The sequence below is a fragment of the Naegleria gruberi genome, assembly GCF_000004985.1.
Source record: "Naegleria gruberi genomic scaffold NAEGRscaffold_25, whole genome shotgun sequence".
NCBI classification, from domain to species: Eukaryota; Heterolobosea; class Eutetramitea; order Acrasida; family Naegleriidae; genus Naegleria; species Naegleria gruberi.
The window spans coordinates 335,624-354,444 of NW_003163302.1; the positions used below are offsets into that span (position 1 = coordinate 335,624).

Sequence of the window (18,821 nt, forward strand, 5' to 3'; positions counted from 1 at the left end):
AATGCACAAAGCTTCTATTTGCTAGAAAGAATACTCATCCTCTCTAGAACGCCAACCGGAAGCAATTATTCTTTGCACTCTTTCAAATTGTATAAATGTTTATCATTCCCAAGCTTGGCTTGTCAGATGAAAGTTCCAAAGTTGTATCATTAGAAAACAAATTTTAAATAATATTTAAATGAATATTTAAATAATAATATTTTCATGATTTAAATTATTAATTTCATGTCAATCTCCTCACCTATGGTATGATGGATAATTTGTTTTAAAATTCATTTAAATAAAAATGCTTCCATCCACGTCAAATGGCAACCCATCATCATCGGGTGATGAAGCAAATCAACAAGGAAAATTAAAGAAACCTGTAAAATCAGTCATTCCAAAACTTCAAAATTGTACAGTTAATTTATCATTATTTAGAAAAGTAGCTGCCGATGAATTGAGAGAAATGATAGATTCGGTGGTAAGTCTTCTTATTTCATCAAGACTTTGATCATCATCAATTATTAATTTAATTTTACACTATATAATCATGATACAATCAAATGTAAATAATAGCAAACTGCAAATCCTCATAAGGCCTTTGTTTTTGATCCGGAATTGATTGGACCACTTTCATTAATTGTTCCGTATAGTTTTTTCATTGCTAAAGGAACAGGTGCTACTGAACCAGAGATTGGATTAATCAAACAAGACAAGATCAATTTTAAAACTAATGTTGGAAGTGTATTTTATGTGACAAGACCTAGAATTGATTTAATCAAGATTATGGCATCACAAATTAATCATATTGTTTCACAACCATCACCACCAAATATTTACATTGTATTTGTGCCAAGAAGAACTTTGATTTGTGAAGTTTTATTGGAAAAGATGAACATTTTACAACACATTCAAAAACCTTTATTAGAATTTTCTCTTGATTTTATTCCATTTGATAATGATCTTCTTTCTATGGAATTACCATATGCATTCCGTGAATTTGAAGTTGATGGTGATTATTCAGCTCTTTACAGTGTTGCAAGATCTATAATGAAGTTACAATCTGTGTATGGCATAATTCCAAATATCAAATATGTGGGAAAGAGTGCTAAAATGGCCTTTGAAATTTTGCAAGAAATGACTCACAAATCTGAAACTAATCTAAATCAAATCAATCCAAGTATTGGAAATTTAATATTCTTTGATAGAAAAGTTGATTTGGTGAGTCCTCTCGTAACACCATTGACCTATGAAGGTCTTTTTGATCTGTTTTATAGAATTCAAAATAACTTGGCAACTATTCCTTTCTTAGCTCAACCAGTAAAGAAAGAAGAAGGTGAGGAAGAATCACAACAACAGCAGCAACCAGTTAAAAGAGTTCCAACAAGATTGCCACTCAATGATGATGACGAAGTTTTCAAACAAGTTCGTCACATGAACTTCCTTGGTGTTGGTGCTAAATTGGGTTCAATCACTGAAGAAATTGATAGGATCTATGAAAAGAGAAAAACACTCAATGCTGTAGATGAAATCAAAAGCTACTTTACTCTATTGCCTGAAGTTCAACAAAAGCACAAGGATTTGACTGCACATATTACCATTGCTACAGAAATTAAGAAGGAAACCTTAAAGCAAGAATTTAGAAGAAGAATTCGTACAGAACAAGATATTTTGTCAGGTGAAGATCCAAAGGCATGTATTGAGTATATAGAATCATGTATCATCAGACAAGACAGTATTACCTCTGTTTTAAGATTGATTTGTTTGTATAGCATTGTGAGAAATGGGTTGAGTCAATCTGAGTATGATCATTTGAGACAAGAAATTGTACACAGTTATGGACATTTTGCTGTTCTTTCTTTAAAGAATTTGGAAGAAGCAGGTCTGCTCAAAAAATCTCAATCTAAAATCAATTGGTCCTCATCTCCTTTTGCCACAATGAAGAAGGGATTGAATTTAGTTGTGCAAGAAATGACAGATGAAACAAACCAAAAGAATATGGCTTATGTGCACTCGGGCTATGCTCCAATGAGTTGTAGAATTATTCAAGAATCACTTAATAATTCTAAATGGGAATCTTTGAAATCATTATTCAAAGGAACTGAACATGTAGAATTCATAGGTGAAAGTGTTTCTCCAGGTATGCAAATTTCTAGTCAAGATGTTACTGTAGTATTCTTTTTGGGTGGTTGTACGCTTGCTGAAATCAGTGCTCTCAGATCAATTACCAATCATCGTTTCATTGTACTGACAACCAAGATTATTAACTCTGATAATTTCATTTCTTCCATGTTGGAAAAACTTTAATTTATTGAATCAAAATACACAAGTCTATTATCAAATTCTGAACAAATAATTTTTTGATTTGGTGCATGAGGATGCATAACCCTTACTTGTGAGATGTTGTTTTTACATGTACCTGTAAACATTTTACAAGAAAGTTTCATCGACCTATGAATATCGGCAGAGTTCTTCCTAATGCTTACATTATCAACAGTTTCCCATTCACAAATATTTGGTCTACTCCAATCCAATACAGCTACAGAAGTGCCGTATGGAGCTAACACAAATAATCCATTATCACTCTCTATCACATCACCTTTCTGATTGAAAGAACCCAAGCTAAATGATCGTGAGTCTTCATAAAATTTGCTTACTCTCCTAGTTAAAGGATCCAATAAACCAACTCCACCACTCGTAGTCAAGAAGTGAATATATCCACTCTTTGTTGTACCAAATGACTTAATGCCCTTTGAAGGAGCACTACTACTTGCAGCAAATTTTTGCTTAGGACCTCTAAATAATTGAGTTACCTCAGTTATTTGGAGACCTGTTTCAGTTCGGAATTCATTATTAATAGAAGGATGTACAGGTAGTTCAAGATTGATAATTGATTTTTCAAGTCTATTGTTCAGCTCTTGAACGCTAGACGAAACATTAATGCTCCTAACTGAGTCGTTCATACTCTTTCTGATATCAAAAATTTTGAGATCCATACTATGAAAGGATGATGCATAAATGTAATTTGAATCATTCTTATCAATAGAAATGCAATCAAAAGGATCAGAATAAAACATGGGAGCAGAAGTATTGTGAATGGTTGTTTTCTTTTTTGCACTCTTTTTAGGAACCAAAACACTAACTCCCTGTGCTGTAGTTTTTGGAATTGAGCTGTTTGCAGTATTAGAAGCAGTAGTGGTACTGGCAGCACTGCTTGAACTGGTCATTGGCACATTAACTGGAATTTTCTTAGTATTTTTTGTCCTTACATCAATGATATCTAGTTTACCACTCTTTTTTGATAATATCAAAGTATTCATATCCCTATTTTCAAAATCTAGTACACTATCATTTAGAACAGTACTCTTGATTTTTCCTGTTGTCATGTCAAATAAGCAAAGAGCTCCTGTGTAGGATGAAAGTGTTGAAACTGAAAGCTCATCTGAAAAGTAAGGGTTAATTCTTACATTTGAAATCCTTGCATCATAGAATGAATGCCTGAAATATCGTTCTCTATCTACAAAACTACACATTGTTACATTTCCCTTATGTGTTCCATATACCATTGAATTTCCACAAACATCCATACAAGTAACATATTCTGTAGCTTGTGTGTCTGCCATATCTACCAATCTAGCCAATTCTGATGGTTTGTTCTTGAACCAATTTTGAGTTTCCTGTCTTTCGTAAACCTGTCCCACATGTTTAGACAAGGGAATACCTGTCAATTTACGATAAAAGAGTTGTGATGTTGTTGGAGGTTGTGCTTTTCTAATAGCATGTTGATAAATCTGATCATGTGAATAATGTGAATGGTACGGATAAACACAAGTACAACCCACAGGTGTAAAGGCAAGTGAAGCAATTTGAGTACTTTTAGGAGCACTTGAAATCTTTCTCACCACATTAAAAGTACTAGAGAGTGGTTTAAAGTGATAATCATTGTTTCCTAACATTAAAATATCATCATCTTCATCATCAACTTCTATTGGATCATCAATTATTTTCCTCTTGGCTGATGATGGAGATTTTGTTAGAGAGGAATCTAGCGATTTTCGTTTAATGGTTGAAGTTGATGATGTGGATGAAGATGACCTATTGTTAGCATTGTTGTTATTGGTTGTGTTGCTCACAGAGTCTCGGCTTGACGATGCTGGATTGTTGATAGTTTTTGCTGTGCCAAAATATGAAGCAAGTGTTTTTTGTGATTTTTCTTCTTTTCTTTTTTTCACCATTTTTTTTGGCGCCATGTTTGTGTAACGGTTACCTTGGAGAAACCAAGCATTATTAAATAATAATACCAGGTTCCCAATATGCTTTGAGTAAAAGCCTGCCATCTTTTGAAAGATGGCTTTCGTTATTAATATCATCAAACTTTAGTCAAAATCAAAATAATAATTATCAATTCAAACCACCACCAAATAAGATTATTTAGAAGTTTATTCACTACAGTTTTAGTGCATTATTTTACTGTAATGATTGGACACCTTTTTGCGCCAAAAACTTACCGTTAGACGTTGAGCAGCAACTACTCATGTTCAGTTGAGTCGAGATAGAATACATTGAAAGGTAGTGATATCTTATACAATTTTTCAAACCCCCTAAGAGAGAAGAGGATGAACATTTTCAAAATATAAGGAATTTCCTACTTTATCTATTGCATAAGAATTTTCTTCATTTTCAGTTTATGATGATGACTTGTAGCAACGAGAGCATGCTTCATATCGTTTGACCATTTTGATAGTGTGCAGAGCTGAAGGCGCTTAAACATTGAATGACGTCTTTCGACTTAGTATCAGCACAAGCTTTGAAGAAGGAAATTCCTTATATTTTGAAAGCTTTGGCTGTGGTGCTCTCACTTCAAATCTGCTTGTTTGGAAACCAAATCCAAAAAAATATCAGAACGCACGCGCACTGGTTGAAACACTCACCTGTTTCCCACCAAATAATCTACGATTAATTTGTTCGTTAAAGTTTACTTGAATTTTTATCGCGGTGCTCTCATTGTTTGACATCATCGGCATTATAGGCGAATAAAAATCATCAACTCATACAACTTGTATAATCATCAACTTCATCAGGCAACAATATTCCTCATCATTAATTATTATTTGGAAAAGAATACAATTGTTTTAGATGGGTATTATTTGTGTTACAGATAAAAACGTGGGTTCCAGGAGTCATCAGCCTCTTCCAACACCTGCAATTCTTCACCCTAAAAAAGCAACAGGAAATAAACAAACAGGGAATACAGAAAATGGAGGTAATCAAGGTGCTGGAGAACTTGTCTTAAAAGCTCAAACTAGTGTCTCATCATTGATTCACAAGTTTAATAGTCCTATCACTACTAAATATGCTATTAAGTATCATGAACCTTTGCGAATAACAGCAAGCATGTATTCCTCAATGTACAAAAATCAAAAGTATTTACTATGTACAGCCATACCGCCTGAGATACCATTCTATCAAACTGATATTAAGGTAGAAACTACACCAACAATAACATCTTTTATAACTTCCGTTTTTCAGGAAAGACCTACTAAGAAAAAACAAAACAATCTCTTGCACATTGTATCTTCGAGTGATAGCTTTGATATAGCAATGGGTGAAGATTTTAGAAATCATCCAGAAAAGAAGCAAGAGTATATAGAATCACCTCTTCCGTTGTTTTTGTGTAATCTCGTAAAGTATAATGAAAAACAAGGAGAGGACGAGTTTTCTGTTCATGAATTTACCTTTTCATGGAAATATACTAAGAGAGAGCTAATTCCAATTAATAGTGAGTCTGAAATCAATCTCGAACCAGTTAAAAGACTTGAACCAAAGGAAAGTATATTCTATACATCAGAGACACACCACTATAACTATAAAGATCCTGGCTTCGTTAAATGGCAAAAGAAACACGAACTAGAGATTAAGGAAGATGAGGATGCAATTGATTTCCTTCAAAGATCATTGAATGCCATATGGTCCACAGTTGAGTATAAACCAAACGTATTCCATAGATCATCTGCTTCTGAGGTAGTTGAAAGTAAGGGAGAAGGAAGTATTGGTTTAGTCGTTTTATTCATTTCTGTATGTAGAGCAAACGGTATTCCATCCCGAGCTCACTTTGGATATCTTTGCCCATCAGGTGATAAGAAGAAGGATCATAAAAAGTTAATGAAGAATGGCACCTCTCCATCTTTAATTTATACTGAATTCCATTCCAAAGCTGAAGTATGGATTGATAACTTGGGATGGATTCCAGTTGAACTTTCCGACAAAGATAAGGGAATTTTGAATGCTGAACCAATACCCTTCCTGACCTCACATTTCTTTGATAATATAACAATGGATATGAGACCATTCACATCTAGATCATCAACCCTAAATTATTGTAATTCATTAGAGTATAATGGAAGCAATGAAGAAATCAAAACACTGTTTCGTACTCCTGAGGAAGAGAAGTTTGACGGTGCAATTGTTAAATTGTGTAACGACTTTTTAATGTTGTGGCAAACTGCAAGAAGAAAAAGATCAATGGATTTATTAAGACAAACATTTGCCAAATTGTCTTCAGGACTTAAAGACGAGTTCCACCAAGAATGTACAGTTTTTGACTCTGTTTTTTTCCAAGGTTATGACATAACTTTCCTTCCATTCAAGGTGACGTCTAGAAAAACCAATAAGGATGGAATTTGTCACTCAACGATTATGTTTACAGATCTTCAAACAATGGAAACAGAAGAATACATTGTATCTTTGGACATTGAGGATGACCTAATTGCAGATATCAACATAGCCTCGATACCCTACCTTCATGAAGAAGACAAAGTGGAAGAAAGAAAGTTGAAAATTCTTGGATCCTATGTAAGGAAAGAATTCAGCTTTTTCCCTCCTGTTTTTTCTTTCGGTACTCATAATCAGTCATTGCATACTACAGTGAAAACCCAAGTACATTACTGGCATGCTCAAATACATGAAATAGAACCTAGGAAAGAAGATGCCACTAATAACACTACCAATAATAATAGCCATTCCAACTTGAATACTGGAGAATAAAATTGTAATATTTATATCTTTGTACAAATTATTGAACTTGTTTGTAAACCTCAAAATTACCCTCTGTAGTTGCTGAAACAATGTATGAACTGGTAAGTGCTACATCGTTCACTCTACTTTTATGATCTAAATGCTCACTCGAATTGTTATTAATATTGAAAATGAAAAGTCCGTTACTACTGTTTTCAATAAATGAGTTAACATTAGAGGGAACACAAATACTATTATTTGAGAATGGTTTGAAATATGCCTTGGTAAGATTATCAGAACTGCAACAAAGTTTAGGGTGAGAAAGCGTAGTTAATTCCTTATTAGTTCTGCAATCAAATACTTTCAAAGTATTATCCCTAGAATTGGTAACAATATAATTTCTATCAAATGATACATCCACAGAAGTTATAGATTCATAGTGAGTTGTTTCTATTTCATCAACATGTTGTTGTATTCTTGTATCTGTAAATCTCAACTTTTTATCAAAGTGAGCTGATATAATTACAGAATCTGTAATCTTATCCATTGAATTACATGAACTTCCAGTTAGAACTGTTTTAGTACATTTCAATTCATTCAAATCCCAAAATTTCATAGTCTTATCATGACTTCCGCTAAGGGCAATATTATTATCTACAAATATACTACTATTTACATGACTAGTATGACCTTTCAGAGATGAAAAATGAAAGTTTTTAGAGGAATCATAAATCCTAATAATTCCATCTTTAGAAGTTGCCATTATTTTAGATCCATCATCTGAAAAGCACACTGAAGTGATTGACCCTAATGAAGCTTTCATAGTATAAATATTTGTGAAGCTCAAATCTTCATTAAACTTCCATAATTGTACAGTATTTTTCTCATCTCCTGATAATAATAAATTATAATTTGTATCAAATTGTACACAGTTTACAGAACAATCATGGGCTTTCTGTAATACAAATAAATAAAATTGAAAATTATTTCACTTACAAATCCATATTGATATTCATATTTTTCTCTTACAATTTCCTCGACTCTATTTACATTTGATATTTCCGATTTACCATTTACATATTGATTTAACTGTTGTTCAAGTGAATAACTTCTTTGTTGTTCATGTTCCAGTTCATTACAAACATTCATCATTTGTGTCTTGTATTCATTATTTAATTTTTGGATATAATTTGACATGTGATAGAGTGATGCTTGTAATTGTTTGATTTGTTCATTAAGAATATAATCCTTAGATTTAATAGAATCCACTTCCTTTAAATATGTTTTTTGATAATTATCCATGTTTTTAATTTCATCATCTCTTCTTCCAATTTCAATTAAAAACAAATCTGCTTCTCTTCTATGTATTTCCACTTGTTCTTTACATTGTTTGTTTTTCTCTTCTAATTCTTTATTCTCCTTTGTTAGACTTTCAATTTTTCTATTATAAAACAATAGTAAGAAATTATCATCAACATGATCATTACTTACTTGTCTGCTGATCGGAGAGCAGAATTTAATTCCGTAATTTGATCCATTAATCTTGCTATATAATCAATATGATAATTTTCATGTTATTATTATAATTTAAATATAATAATAATAAATAAATTTAAATCTAATTAAAAACAAACCCTTGTCTCGCATTACTTCTAAAAATTGTGATTGCAAAACGTCATTTCTCACATCGGAATTTTCATTAGTAGATACAGGTGGTCTTGGTGATCTGTTCCGTTCCTCTTGAATTTGTACCAAATATTGAAACATTGTATTATTCTTCTCCGTTTCATCACGTTTTATCAGCAGGTTTGAAAATTCATTTCTAAATTGGATATTGTTGCTGATATTTATTTGCATTTTTTACATAATGATTTTACCATTTGAAAATGGATCACATTAAACATCTAAACTGAAAGACCACTGCAGTTTTGTTGTTGATCCATTAAAAGCAATCTCTTCTTCATTTCCTGATCTAAATAATTCGAAAATTCTTTCGATAGTTGTACTTAATTTCATCACTTCTTGTTTGTTGTGGCAAAGTTTGATCTTTAACACATTGTCTGGTTGGATAGTCTCTAAAATGTTGAAAGATAACTTTTCATTGATTGGAAATTGGCCAACTGTACAAGGCACTAAGCCAGATTTAGCTTTTTCATTATAAGTTCTTTCTTCTGATCCCTGTGAAAGAGAAACTTTGAAATTTACACAACCATCTCCATACGGACAATTGGTTAATGAAATAAAGTTAACAATCAATATACTATATGAAGATATTGAAGTTGCTTGAGGTGGTATTACGGTTTTGTTCTTAGATGGTGATGGTAAGCCACCAATGGATAACCTTCTTATTCTTGCTTTCAAAATTTCATTTTCTTTTATCAACTCACTAGCATTAGAATACGTATCAGATGTGTCTAAACTATGATTCAAGTCGGAATTTGCTGGAGAAATTGGACTTGTTGGTGGTGTAAAGTTTGGTATGGCTTTTCTCTTTGGAGTTGTTGACCCACCAACTGATCCATTTTGAGAACTATTCATGGTTGAATTAGCAAAAGCTTCTTGCATCAAGCCACCATAACTGGAAAGACTCTTTCTTCTGAGAGAATTCCATTTTCCTTCTTCTTGCGTTATTTCTCCTACCAAATCAAACTGAATAAAGCCATCTTCCAAGTATTCAATTAAATCCTCGTTAACTGTTCTTACACAGTATCTTCTATGGAAATTGAACAAAAGGTTTGTTCCTGTTTGCTTGGAAGTATGAATTGGTTTCTCAGTATAAAACTTGAAACGAACATAATTGTCCTTGGATTGTGAGTCCAATTCCTTAACAGCTTTAATCTTGAGCAGGAAATGAAGAGATTGGCCCATCAAATCATCCGGAGTTTCAACAGGTAATGGTGTTTGTTTCATGGTTTCATCACCTGGAACCAATGGAACGATTGCTGCTAGCAAGTGGCCCCTTACCTCACCATCAACATCAAGAAGAGGAAGCAACTCTTCTTTTGCTGTTCTTCTGGCTAAATGCTTCAGTTCCATTCTGGCTGTTCCTACTACTTCGACAGAACTGCCATAGAAAGGATCTTGAACTTCTTCAGTCATAGAAGTGTTAAGATCATTTTGGACTGGTTCTCTAATGATGAGAACTTTTTCTCTCATCTTTACAAGTCTAGTTTCAAACTCCTCAACCGACCACATTGTTGTCTTCTTCCTTTCCTTATCAACTGCTTGTATACCCAGAAGAGGTTCAGAATTTTTAACCAGAATTTTCAAGTCATATCTTATATTCTTATTGAAATCCTTTACAATATCATTTGCTTCCTTAATCATTGGCAAAAGCCTAACCAAATTTTCATCGATTCTGTTTCTCGAAATATTACCAGGAGGAGGCTTTACGACCTTTTCTTCTTTGTGGACAAGCTTGTTGTGAAGACCTTTAAGAACACCCCTAACAGTGTCTCTAAAACTTCTTCGTTTCTTCTTCTTTTTTTCATCCATTTCCTCAAGCTTTTGTTTATGTTCCTCTAACTCTTTGACTTGTCTTTCAATAATTTCTTGCTGTTTGTACTTTTCTTTTTCATATTCTTTCTCTATCTCCAATAGTTTTGCCTTCATTGTTTCTTCAATTTCTTTTTCTTTTTCTTCTACAGCATATTCAATAGCTCTCTTTTGTTCTTGAGATAACTCTTCTTGAGCAAAAGCCCAATCGATATTTTCATCCACTTGTGAGCTTGTTTCTGTAAATCTGAAAACGTGATTATTACCTAAAATTATTCTGTCATTACACTTCAGTTCTGTGTCCTTGGTTATCAATTTACCGTTTACATAAACAGTAGCAGAATTGATTGGAATGATTATTATATTCTCGGGAGTTCTGGAAACTATACAATGTTGTGGTTTGATTTGAAGACCATTCAGAACAATATTATTAGACTTATCACGACCTAAGAATGTATCACCAATTTTAAAGAAATACACAAGCATACCACTCATCATTGGATCTTCATTCAAGTTGACCAAACTTGGGGCGTCAGTTGATTGAACAATATCTCCAATATCTGTGAACACAATACCAGCTTCTTCAAGAACTTTTCTTCTTGCCTTTTCAATTTCGTGTGTTCTTCGTTCCTTTTCTTTCTGAGTTGTTTGCAGCTGTTCTATAATTTGTTGACTTGAGGCAAGCTGTTCTTTCAGTTTAATTTTTTCATCGTCATCGACAACCTTATTTGAAGGTGTAAGAAGACATTTAAGTCTTGAAATTTCATCTCTCAGCTCTCGAATTACTGTTGCATTTGGATCTTCGTTGATTTTTGCCTTATTTTTGATACTTTTTGCTCTGTTGGCATATCTGAGGGTGGAAAGAGTTTCTTGGTAATTATAATCGCTAGGTGAAAGTGTTGCAATCATTATCTTTTGGAAATTAGCTTGTCAACTTTTGTTGAATTACATACCGTTTTGCTATTTCCTCCCAAACTTTCTTTAAGTAACCAAGTTCTGTAACTCTATTAGTAAAGAGAATTCAACCTTCATACTTACAAAACACTGTTTCTGTAAGGAACAAAAACTTTCTTATTTGGATTTTCTGCTTTCTCTGACAATTTGTTGATTACATTACCTAGGGCTGTGAGAGAAACGTTAATAGATGATCCTTCCTTTAGTCTTTCGCCTGTTGCTCCTGTTTTATCTGCTCTTTCAGAACCAGCTAAATCTATCAAGTTAATGATTGAAACTTTTTCAGAAAAGGCAGAAGTTCCATTGTCAACAATAGATTCAGTAGAAGAAGCGAGAATAATTTGGAAAATAGTGTGAGCTCTTGATGATGTATCATTCATATTTGTTTTGGCAATAGTTCTTAACCTATTACCTTCATCCATTAACCTCAAAATGTCGTCCTCATTATGTACAATACAAGATTCCATTCCCTCAATATAAGGACCTGTTTGAGGATTTTCTCTAATCTTCAAACCAGCCTTATTATTCAAAGGATTTGTTGGGTTGAAAAGGTCTCTAACTTGTTCATTATAGATTTCAATCATTGAGGTTTCAACTCTATAATTTCTTGTAATTCCATCATTCTTATTTCCATCTTCTCTAATTCTATGAAAGATCGCTTTACAAATTCTAGGAATCAACCCCATATGTTCTCCTTCTCCAACTCCCATCATTGTATACTATATAGTAAAAATACAAATACTATTAAAATCCAAACAATCCTCAAATAGACACATACCGTTTTACCACTATCAACAGTTTGAATTCCTATTGTCAATCTAAAACTTACCTTCCTGTTTGACCATAAGCAAAAAGTGAAGTATTATATCCTTGGAAAGCATTTTCAATGATCCTCACACCAATCTCATCAAACACTTTTTCTTGTGGGGTGTGTCCCTCACTCTTTTCATCATGACTCCAAAATGAATAATCAAAGCTAAATGGTCTATCTTGTCCATGAGTATCTGGGTCTCTTATTATTGTTTGAGGACCCTCCATATTAATAATACATTGTGTTCCTCCTTTAATACGTTTTTCTCTTTCATTGAAAGGACGAACACGAACAGCAACCTTAGGAGATGATATTGTTATCCATCATTGTTCATACTTCTTCTAATACATACCAGCACCGAATCAGACGACATTTTTTCGTTAGGAAATATAAGTTTGGCGCAAAGATAAGATTCTGGGATTGTTGTACAACAGTCACCTAAAGCTTAGAATCAACCAACATCATCGTAATTCATGAAAGAAACTTACAACACAAAGTTGATGGTGATTGAAAGGGCCTTGGTCATTGAAATAAAAGCGATAAGGCATAACGTTCAAAAACATTGTTTTACCTCTGAGATAAAATAATTGAACAAGAAATCATAAAAACACCCGCCAAAAATTTACGCATTTAACCTCTAAAATTAAAAAAAAAGATGGACTCTCTGCCTTTCGATCATTTTCCACCAGAGTTGCTCAATGACTACAACAAGGAATTGAGTGCAAAAGTTCATGAATTGCAACAATCACTCAATGAAAAACAAAAGAAGGTTAAATCGGAGGAGGATAGAACTTCAACATTAAAGGAGCACTTTAAGAATGCAACTGTTGAAGCACAAAATACTCAAGCATTGTTAGAAGCTAAGAATAGCGAAACGGAAACAGAGTTGCATCTTAAACAAGTTGCTGAAAGAGAACTGGGAAGACTCCAAATAGAAATACAAAAAATTGATAAGCAAGTAAATGATATTCAGGATCAGGTAAGTATTCAAGAAATTTAATTTCAAAATTAATTAATTAATTAAAAAGACCAACTTGGTTCAAAATGAAATTTTCAGAACTAATGAAAAAATTGATGAGCTTAAAACAAATATGGGTTTTGATCAAGAAGAATTGGAACAATGGACATTAGCCGAAAAACAAAAAGAGGAAGATCAAGAAATTATCGAACAATATTCCAAACAAGATGAAAAGAAAATTAAGGATATTAATTTGGATAGTGAGAAGTGGACTAAACTTACTGAACTCAAAAAAACAGAATATGAAAAGGAAATTACTGAAACACAATCTGTTCAAATTGAGTTAGAAAAAACTGCAGAAGATTACAAGGCCCTCCATAAGGAAAGACAAGACCTCATCCAACAATGGGAAGATACAATTGAAGCTATGAATAAGAGGGATGAAATGATTCAAAAGGCTGGAGAAGCATTGACAAATGGTAAAGACGATATTCAAAGAAGACAAGAGGACTTGTATGAGCATACAAAGAGATTTGAAGATAGAGTCCAAGATAACAAAAAATTGGAACAACAAATAGATAAATCTGGAAGAGTTTTGGAAGGACTACGTGACCAAAATGAAAAGCTCAAAAAGCATATCAAGTAAGTATATTAAGAAATGCATTCTAACGTTCGTTTAGAGATTTGGAAGATGAACTTGAAGTTATTAGAAACACTCTAGCTAAGAGCTCGAGTGATTTGAACAACAAGAGAATTGAAAAGAAATATTTACAAGACCAAATTAAAAAGAAGGAAGAAAAACTTGAAGCTTTGACAACACAATTGAAGGAAACAACCACAAGATTGGAAGAAAGTAAAGTTTACATGGGAGATCTGGAGTCTAGATCCAAATACGTTTCAGATGTCCTAGTTTCAGAGGAAACCAAGCTTAAAAACATGGACAAAAGATTGGAAGAACTAAAGACTCAACTTTATCACCAATCCCAGGCTTTGTTCAAGGAACGACAAAAGGAGGCAAACATGATTGCAGAAATAGGAGGAACAAACTCTCAAAATAAGAACATGGTATCAAAAATTTCACAACTTGAAAGTGTGGTTCTTAAACAACAAGAGTTGCTCTATAACATTGAATTCCAAGTTCAACAAATGGAAAGAAGAGTTAACAGAGCTCAAGGCGAAAGAACTGAGGAAGAGAAAATCAAGCTTAATCTTCAAATTGAAGAACTTCAAAAGACTTTGGATGAACATGAAGCCCAATTTGATATGATTAAGGGTGAATGGACTAAGGTAATTGGTGAAGTTAGAAAGATTAAAAAGGAAGTTGACATCAAAGAAGATGAAAAAGCTAAACTCACAGAAAAGGTTCATGATCTCACTTTAGAAAACAATTCACTTGAAGAAGAAATGAAGTTGTTGTCCAGAGAAAAGGAAGACTTACTTGTTCAACACGATATTCAAAAACTTCAAGTTAAGAGAATGAGAGACATGCTGAGAGCAAGAAGCGATGAAGTATCTGGTTTAGAAAACAGAAAATATCAATTGGAAATGCTCTATGTTGAAAAGGAACAAAAGGTTAAAGCTCACAAGGAAATGTTAGGAGCAGAATTAAAGGCTTACGAAGATGAAAGAAGAAAGCTTTCTCTTGAATTGAGTAATAGAAGAGTCCATATCGACAAGCTTAAGAATAAGTATAACATTATGATTCAGAGAATGAAACCAGACGAGGATGGTGAAGAAGTTTCTCAAGCACAATTCTTGATTAGAGCAATTCAAGAAAGAGAAGAACTTCAAAGAATTGGTGACAAGTTGGATGAAGAAATTCAAAAACTTGAGAGTCATGACAGAGGATTGGAACATACTCTCTCTTTATTCAAGAATCATAATATTAGGTAAGTTTGAATGATTTCTTTATCTTAATTTCATTTAGCCATAACGAGCATTATAAGAAGGTTGATTTGAACGATCCAGACATTAGACAGAAAGTTGAACTTGAAAATAAGTGTAAGGACTTGGACACACTTACCAGTAGAAGAATTCAAGAGCAACACGATTACGAGGAAAGTGCAACAAGAAAACAAAAGGAATTTGAAGCTGTTATGATCGAGCAAAAAGAAATTCAGATAAAACTAGATGCTCTTAAGAACTCAAAGCAATTGTTAGAAAAGGATATCAACAAATTGTTGACCTCCCTTGCAACTCAAAAGACGTTATTTAAGAGTCAACTTAAGGAAATTAAGAAGACGCCAGATGGGGAAGTCTTTACTCAAGATATTAATTGTACAGATGCCAAACTTAAAATCAAAAATAGCTTATTAACTTTAGGGCAAATAACTGAAGGAAATCCAGTGATGCGAAATACATTGGAAAAGTACTTGAAAGAAGAAGGGCTCTCAATGCCAATTATCAGTAGACCTGCATCTGGATTATCTGTTCTCTCTTCCAGAACCAGTGTAAAGAGCTCTGTAAGGAGTGTAAATAGTTCGACAAATAGAAGTACAACTTCTAGTACTAACAGAAAGGTAGCAAACACATCTATAATTTCTTTACAGTAAATAATTATCCTACACAGATTTAGAAATCAATTAAAATCTTCAATAAAAAAAATGAACAGAATCTTGATCGCAACTTTTGCAATTTTGGCTCTCGTTATTAGTGCTCAAGCATTTACTATTGGAGGAATTAAATTCAATGCTCCAAAGGATAACGAAGAAGTCTGTAAGTCCTTTGCCAATAGATATGAACCATTCGACTACTTCCTCCTCAGGTAGGTAAAATAATCATCATGATGAACTAATTCATTTACACAGTATTCAATGGCCAGGTACTGCTTGTGTCGGTAAGAAGCCAGGTGAATGCACTGTCCCAGATTTTGTCAATGATTTTACTCTCCATGGTAAGTATTTTCTATTTGATAATAGTAGAGAAATTTAAACTATTATTTAATGCATGCGATGAAAATTTATGAATTTTTCAATCATCACGTCATCAATTATTATAACAATATATTATTATTATTATTATTAATAGGACTCTGGCCACAATACAACAATCCATCTACCTATCCAGAATGTTGTTGGAATATTGATTTTGATGCCAATGCCATTGCTCCAATTAGAGACCAAATGAACAAGTTGTGGCCATCTTTCTATCACTCCAATGAACATTTCTGGACTCATGAATTTGTCAAGCATGGTACTTGTTCTAATTCTACTTTGGATAATTTGGAATATATCTACTTCTCCAATACTCTCAAGATTTTCAATAAGATGCATCTTCTTGATGCCTTGAAGGGATCTAATATTGTTCCATCTCATGGAGGTTATCAAAGAGAAAGAATGGAAAGTGCTTTGGCTGCTGCTGGTTATCCAGGAGTTGTTGCTTGTTTACGTGATCGTACCAACATTGGTGAAATTAGATTCTGTGTTGATAAGAATACTTTGCAATTGAAGAAATGTGACCAAGCTCTTATTGATAATATTCATCAACATAATGGATGTAAGGCAACTGTCAATTTCCCTCCAATTCATTAAATTCCTTTCTATTTAAAGTACTTTAATTGGATTGTAAAATTGTGTTCACTTGGAAATGATTGGTCAATTGGACCCTGTTCTACTACTACTGGTGTGGTTCTACTTGGTCTAACTATTCCTTTGCATTTCAAATAGAACATGCACATTTGAACGTCTCAGGCGCATAATTTTTGAAATACCAACATCAAAAAGAATGCCAAACATCATCTTTCTTCTTTTGAGTATCTTTGCGTGCATAAACATCTTTTCATTAAGTCTCATACTTGCACAATCAACCCCACAACAATTAAAACAACACACTCTCATAAACATTAAACAGTCAATCATCAAGCAGCAACTTCAACAACTCTCAAGTATCACCATAATTTCAGCATTAAATCATTTAACAGTCGTTTCCTTCTCACCCAAGCTCAAACTTTCATCTCCGAAGGATTTACATGACAAACGAATAGTTATCATTAATCCAATCTCTTCCACAACAGATATCTATGATGAGGAATCTGATTTGTTAGTGAGAGGATTGTCGCTCACTGAAACAATTTTTAAAAGTCAATTGGAAATGTTTAACAAACAATTGACAAATGAATCACAGATAATTATACCTCGTAGTATTAAATCTTATGATTTGGTGTTTTATGATTGTGTATTTGGGAATCCACTCGAATTATTTGATGTTTTTGTAATGAGTTCTGAAGATTTTCTTGGAAGTTTTGTGTTAGGAGTTCCAAAGATGATAGAAACTAATGGTCTATATGAATGGAATGATTTTTCCTTCCTCAAAGAGTTTCAAGTGCCTATTTCAGTTTCGGTTTATTATAATGAAACTGTATTGGATGAAACTAGTGTGAAAAATCAATTAGATACTGTTTATTTGGGACTAAATCAGTTATATTTCAATAGAACAAGTAATTATGAATTGTACAGAAATTTAGGATACATGTTATATGAAACTGGTTATGGAAATGTTTCGAATTATGAAAGAGAATTTATAACATATTATCTTACTCAATATAATGATGTACCATTGAAGAAAAAGAAGCCCACTTTACAATTTTATCCCTTCTCAAGCAGAAAGTACACTCAAGAATACGAAACTCTATCTCAACAATATTACAATCAGTCAACTTCAAAAATGACAATCAATTCAATGTATTGTTATGAAAAGTATAATGACGCATACACAGTTTGCTCGAGTAACAATAGAACAGCTAATATTGTATACGATACCATTAATTTAGTAACCATTGTCATTGGAATTCTATTCTATGTTGCTCTATTAAGTGTTTGTAACACTAAATCAATCAAAAGAAGATTGACGGCTCCATATATTCTTCCATTATTGACAATTGCTTGTAATATTGCCTTTTCTTCATATTCTAATACATGCAGATCAGTTAAGAGTGCTTTTATTGTTTGCTTAATTGCAGCAATTATTGGAGTTTACGGATTTTCCTTATTGAGATTCACCTATCTAAGATATTTATATCTGTTCCTTTCCAAAGCTAAGGGTGAAGTCTCAATTAAAATTCACAAAATTCTAGTTTCTTCCACTTTCGGCATTGTCGGATCATTACTCTTTGGAATGGCCTATGCCATTGTTTGGATGATTGTTTGTGTCCCGTTCATTAATAGCAGAATTTACTACTCAGATACTCAATACGTATTCAATATCATGTACGTGGTTGTAGTATTGTCAGGCACATTAATTGGAACAATTATCATTCTATTGGATGCTGCACTCAATTGGAAGAAAATTAAGGATAAGGGTATTTATACATTCTTAACCTTTGAAGATCCATTTGGGTTGAGAATGGATTTGCTCTATTTTTTGGTGATTATTATTGCAACTGTTTCCATTACAATAATTTCACCATTTCCATTCGAATATCAGGATATAGTGGTTGGACTATTGAAAGCAGTGGCATTTGTGTTTACGTACATGTTGGCTGGAGGAACAGCAATTATTATTGAGTGGAAAAGATATATTTCTAAAAAGAGGAATATAGATTCGGATGAAAATAATGAAAGTGTTAGATTTGAGGCATTGATGAAAGATGAATTGTTCAAGGAACTATTC

The 18,821-nt window shown here is 33.0% G+C and overlaps 6 protein-coding genes across 6 annotated transcripts; 3 read left to right on the forward strand and 3 right to left on the reverse strand.

Moving 5' to 3' along the window:
• Window positions 1-286: 286 nt before the first annotated feature.
• Window positions 287-2,318, forward strand: NAEGRDRAFT_79862 (uncharacterized protein; the record flags this gene model as incomplete). Its single annotated transcript, XM_002676920.1, has 2 exons — window positions 287-463; window positions 559-2,318. 2 exons carry the CDS (start codon window positions 287-289, stop codon window positions 2,287-2,289), a joined length of 1,908 nt encoding a protein of 635 aa, XP_002676966.1. The 3' UTR covers window positions 2,290-2,318.
• A 53-nt stretch (window positions 2,319-2,371) lies between these two features.
• NAEGRDRAFT_49281 (uncharacterized protein) lies at window positions 2,372-4,232 on the reverse strand (the record flags this gene model as incomplete). The annotated part of the gene is made up of 2 exons (XM_002677001.1): window positions 2,372-2,401; window positions 2,469-4,232. 2 exons carry the CDS (start codon window positions 4,230-4,232, stop codon window positions 2,372-2,374), a joined length of 1,794 nt encoding a protein of 597 aa, XP_002677047.1.
• Window positions 4,233-5,118: 886 nt separating this feature from the next.
• NAEGRDRAFT_67884 (uncharacterized protein) lies at window positions 5,119-7,026 on the forward strand (the record flags this gene model as incomplete). Its single annotated transcript, XM_002676921.1, has 1 exon — window positions 5,119-7,026. The coding sequence occupies one exon, from the start codon at window positions 5,119-5,121 to the stop codon at window positions 7,024-7,026; it is 1,908 nt and encodes a 635-aa protein (XP_002676967.1).
• Window positions 7,027-7,839: 813 nt separating this feature from the next.
• Window positions 7,840-8,763, reverse strand: NAEGRDRAFT_67885 (uncharacterized protein; the record flags this gene model as incomplete). The annotated part of the gene is made up of 4 exons (XM_002677002.1): window positions 7,840-7,887; window positions 7,993-8,437; window positions 8,488-8,542; window positions 8,631-8,763. The coding sequence occupies 4 exons, from the start codon at window positions 8,761-8,763 to the stop codon at window positions 7,840-7,842; spliced, it is 681 nt and encodes a 226-aa protein (XP_002677048.1).
• A 66-nt stretch (window positions 8,764-8,829) lies between these two features.
• On the reverse strand, window positions 8,830-12,629 carry NAEGRDRAFT_88153 (kinesin-3; the record flags this gene model as incomplete). The annotated part of the gene is made up of 6 exons (XM_002677003.1): window positions 8,830-11,403; window positions 11,445-11,487; window positions 11,530-12,164; window positions 12,224-12,233; window positions 12,275-12,555; window positions 12,609-12,629. 6 exons carry the CDS (start codon window positions 12,627-12,629, stop codon window positions 8,893-8,895), a joined length of 3,501 nt encoding a protein of 1,166 aa, XP_002677049.1. The 3' UTR covers window positions 8,830-8,892.
• Window positions 12,630-12,938: 309 nt separating this feature from the next.
• Window positions 12,939-15,331, forward strand: NAEGRDRAFT_380 (uncharacterized protein; the record flags this gene model as incomplete). The annotated part of the gene is made up of 4 exons (XM_002676922.1): window positions 12,939-13,235; window positions 13,285-13,856; window positions 13,895-15,103; window positions 15,142-15,331. Coding segments are annotated over 4 exons (2,268 nt in total), but the record flags the coding sequence as incomplete, so codon positions are not given.
• Between the last annotated feature and the right edge of the window lie 3,490 nt (window positions 15,332-18,821).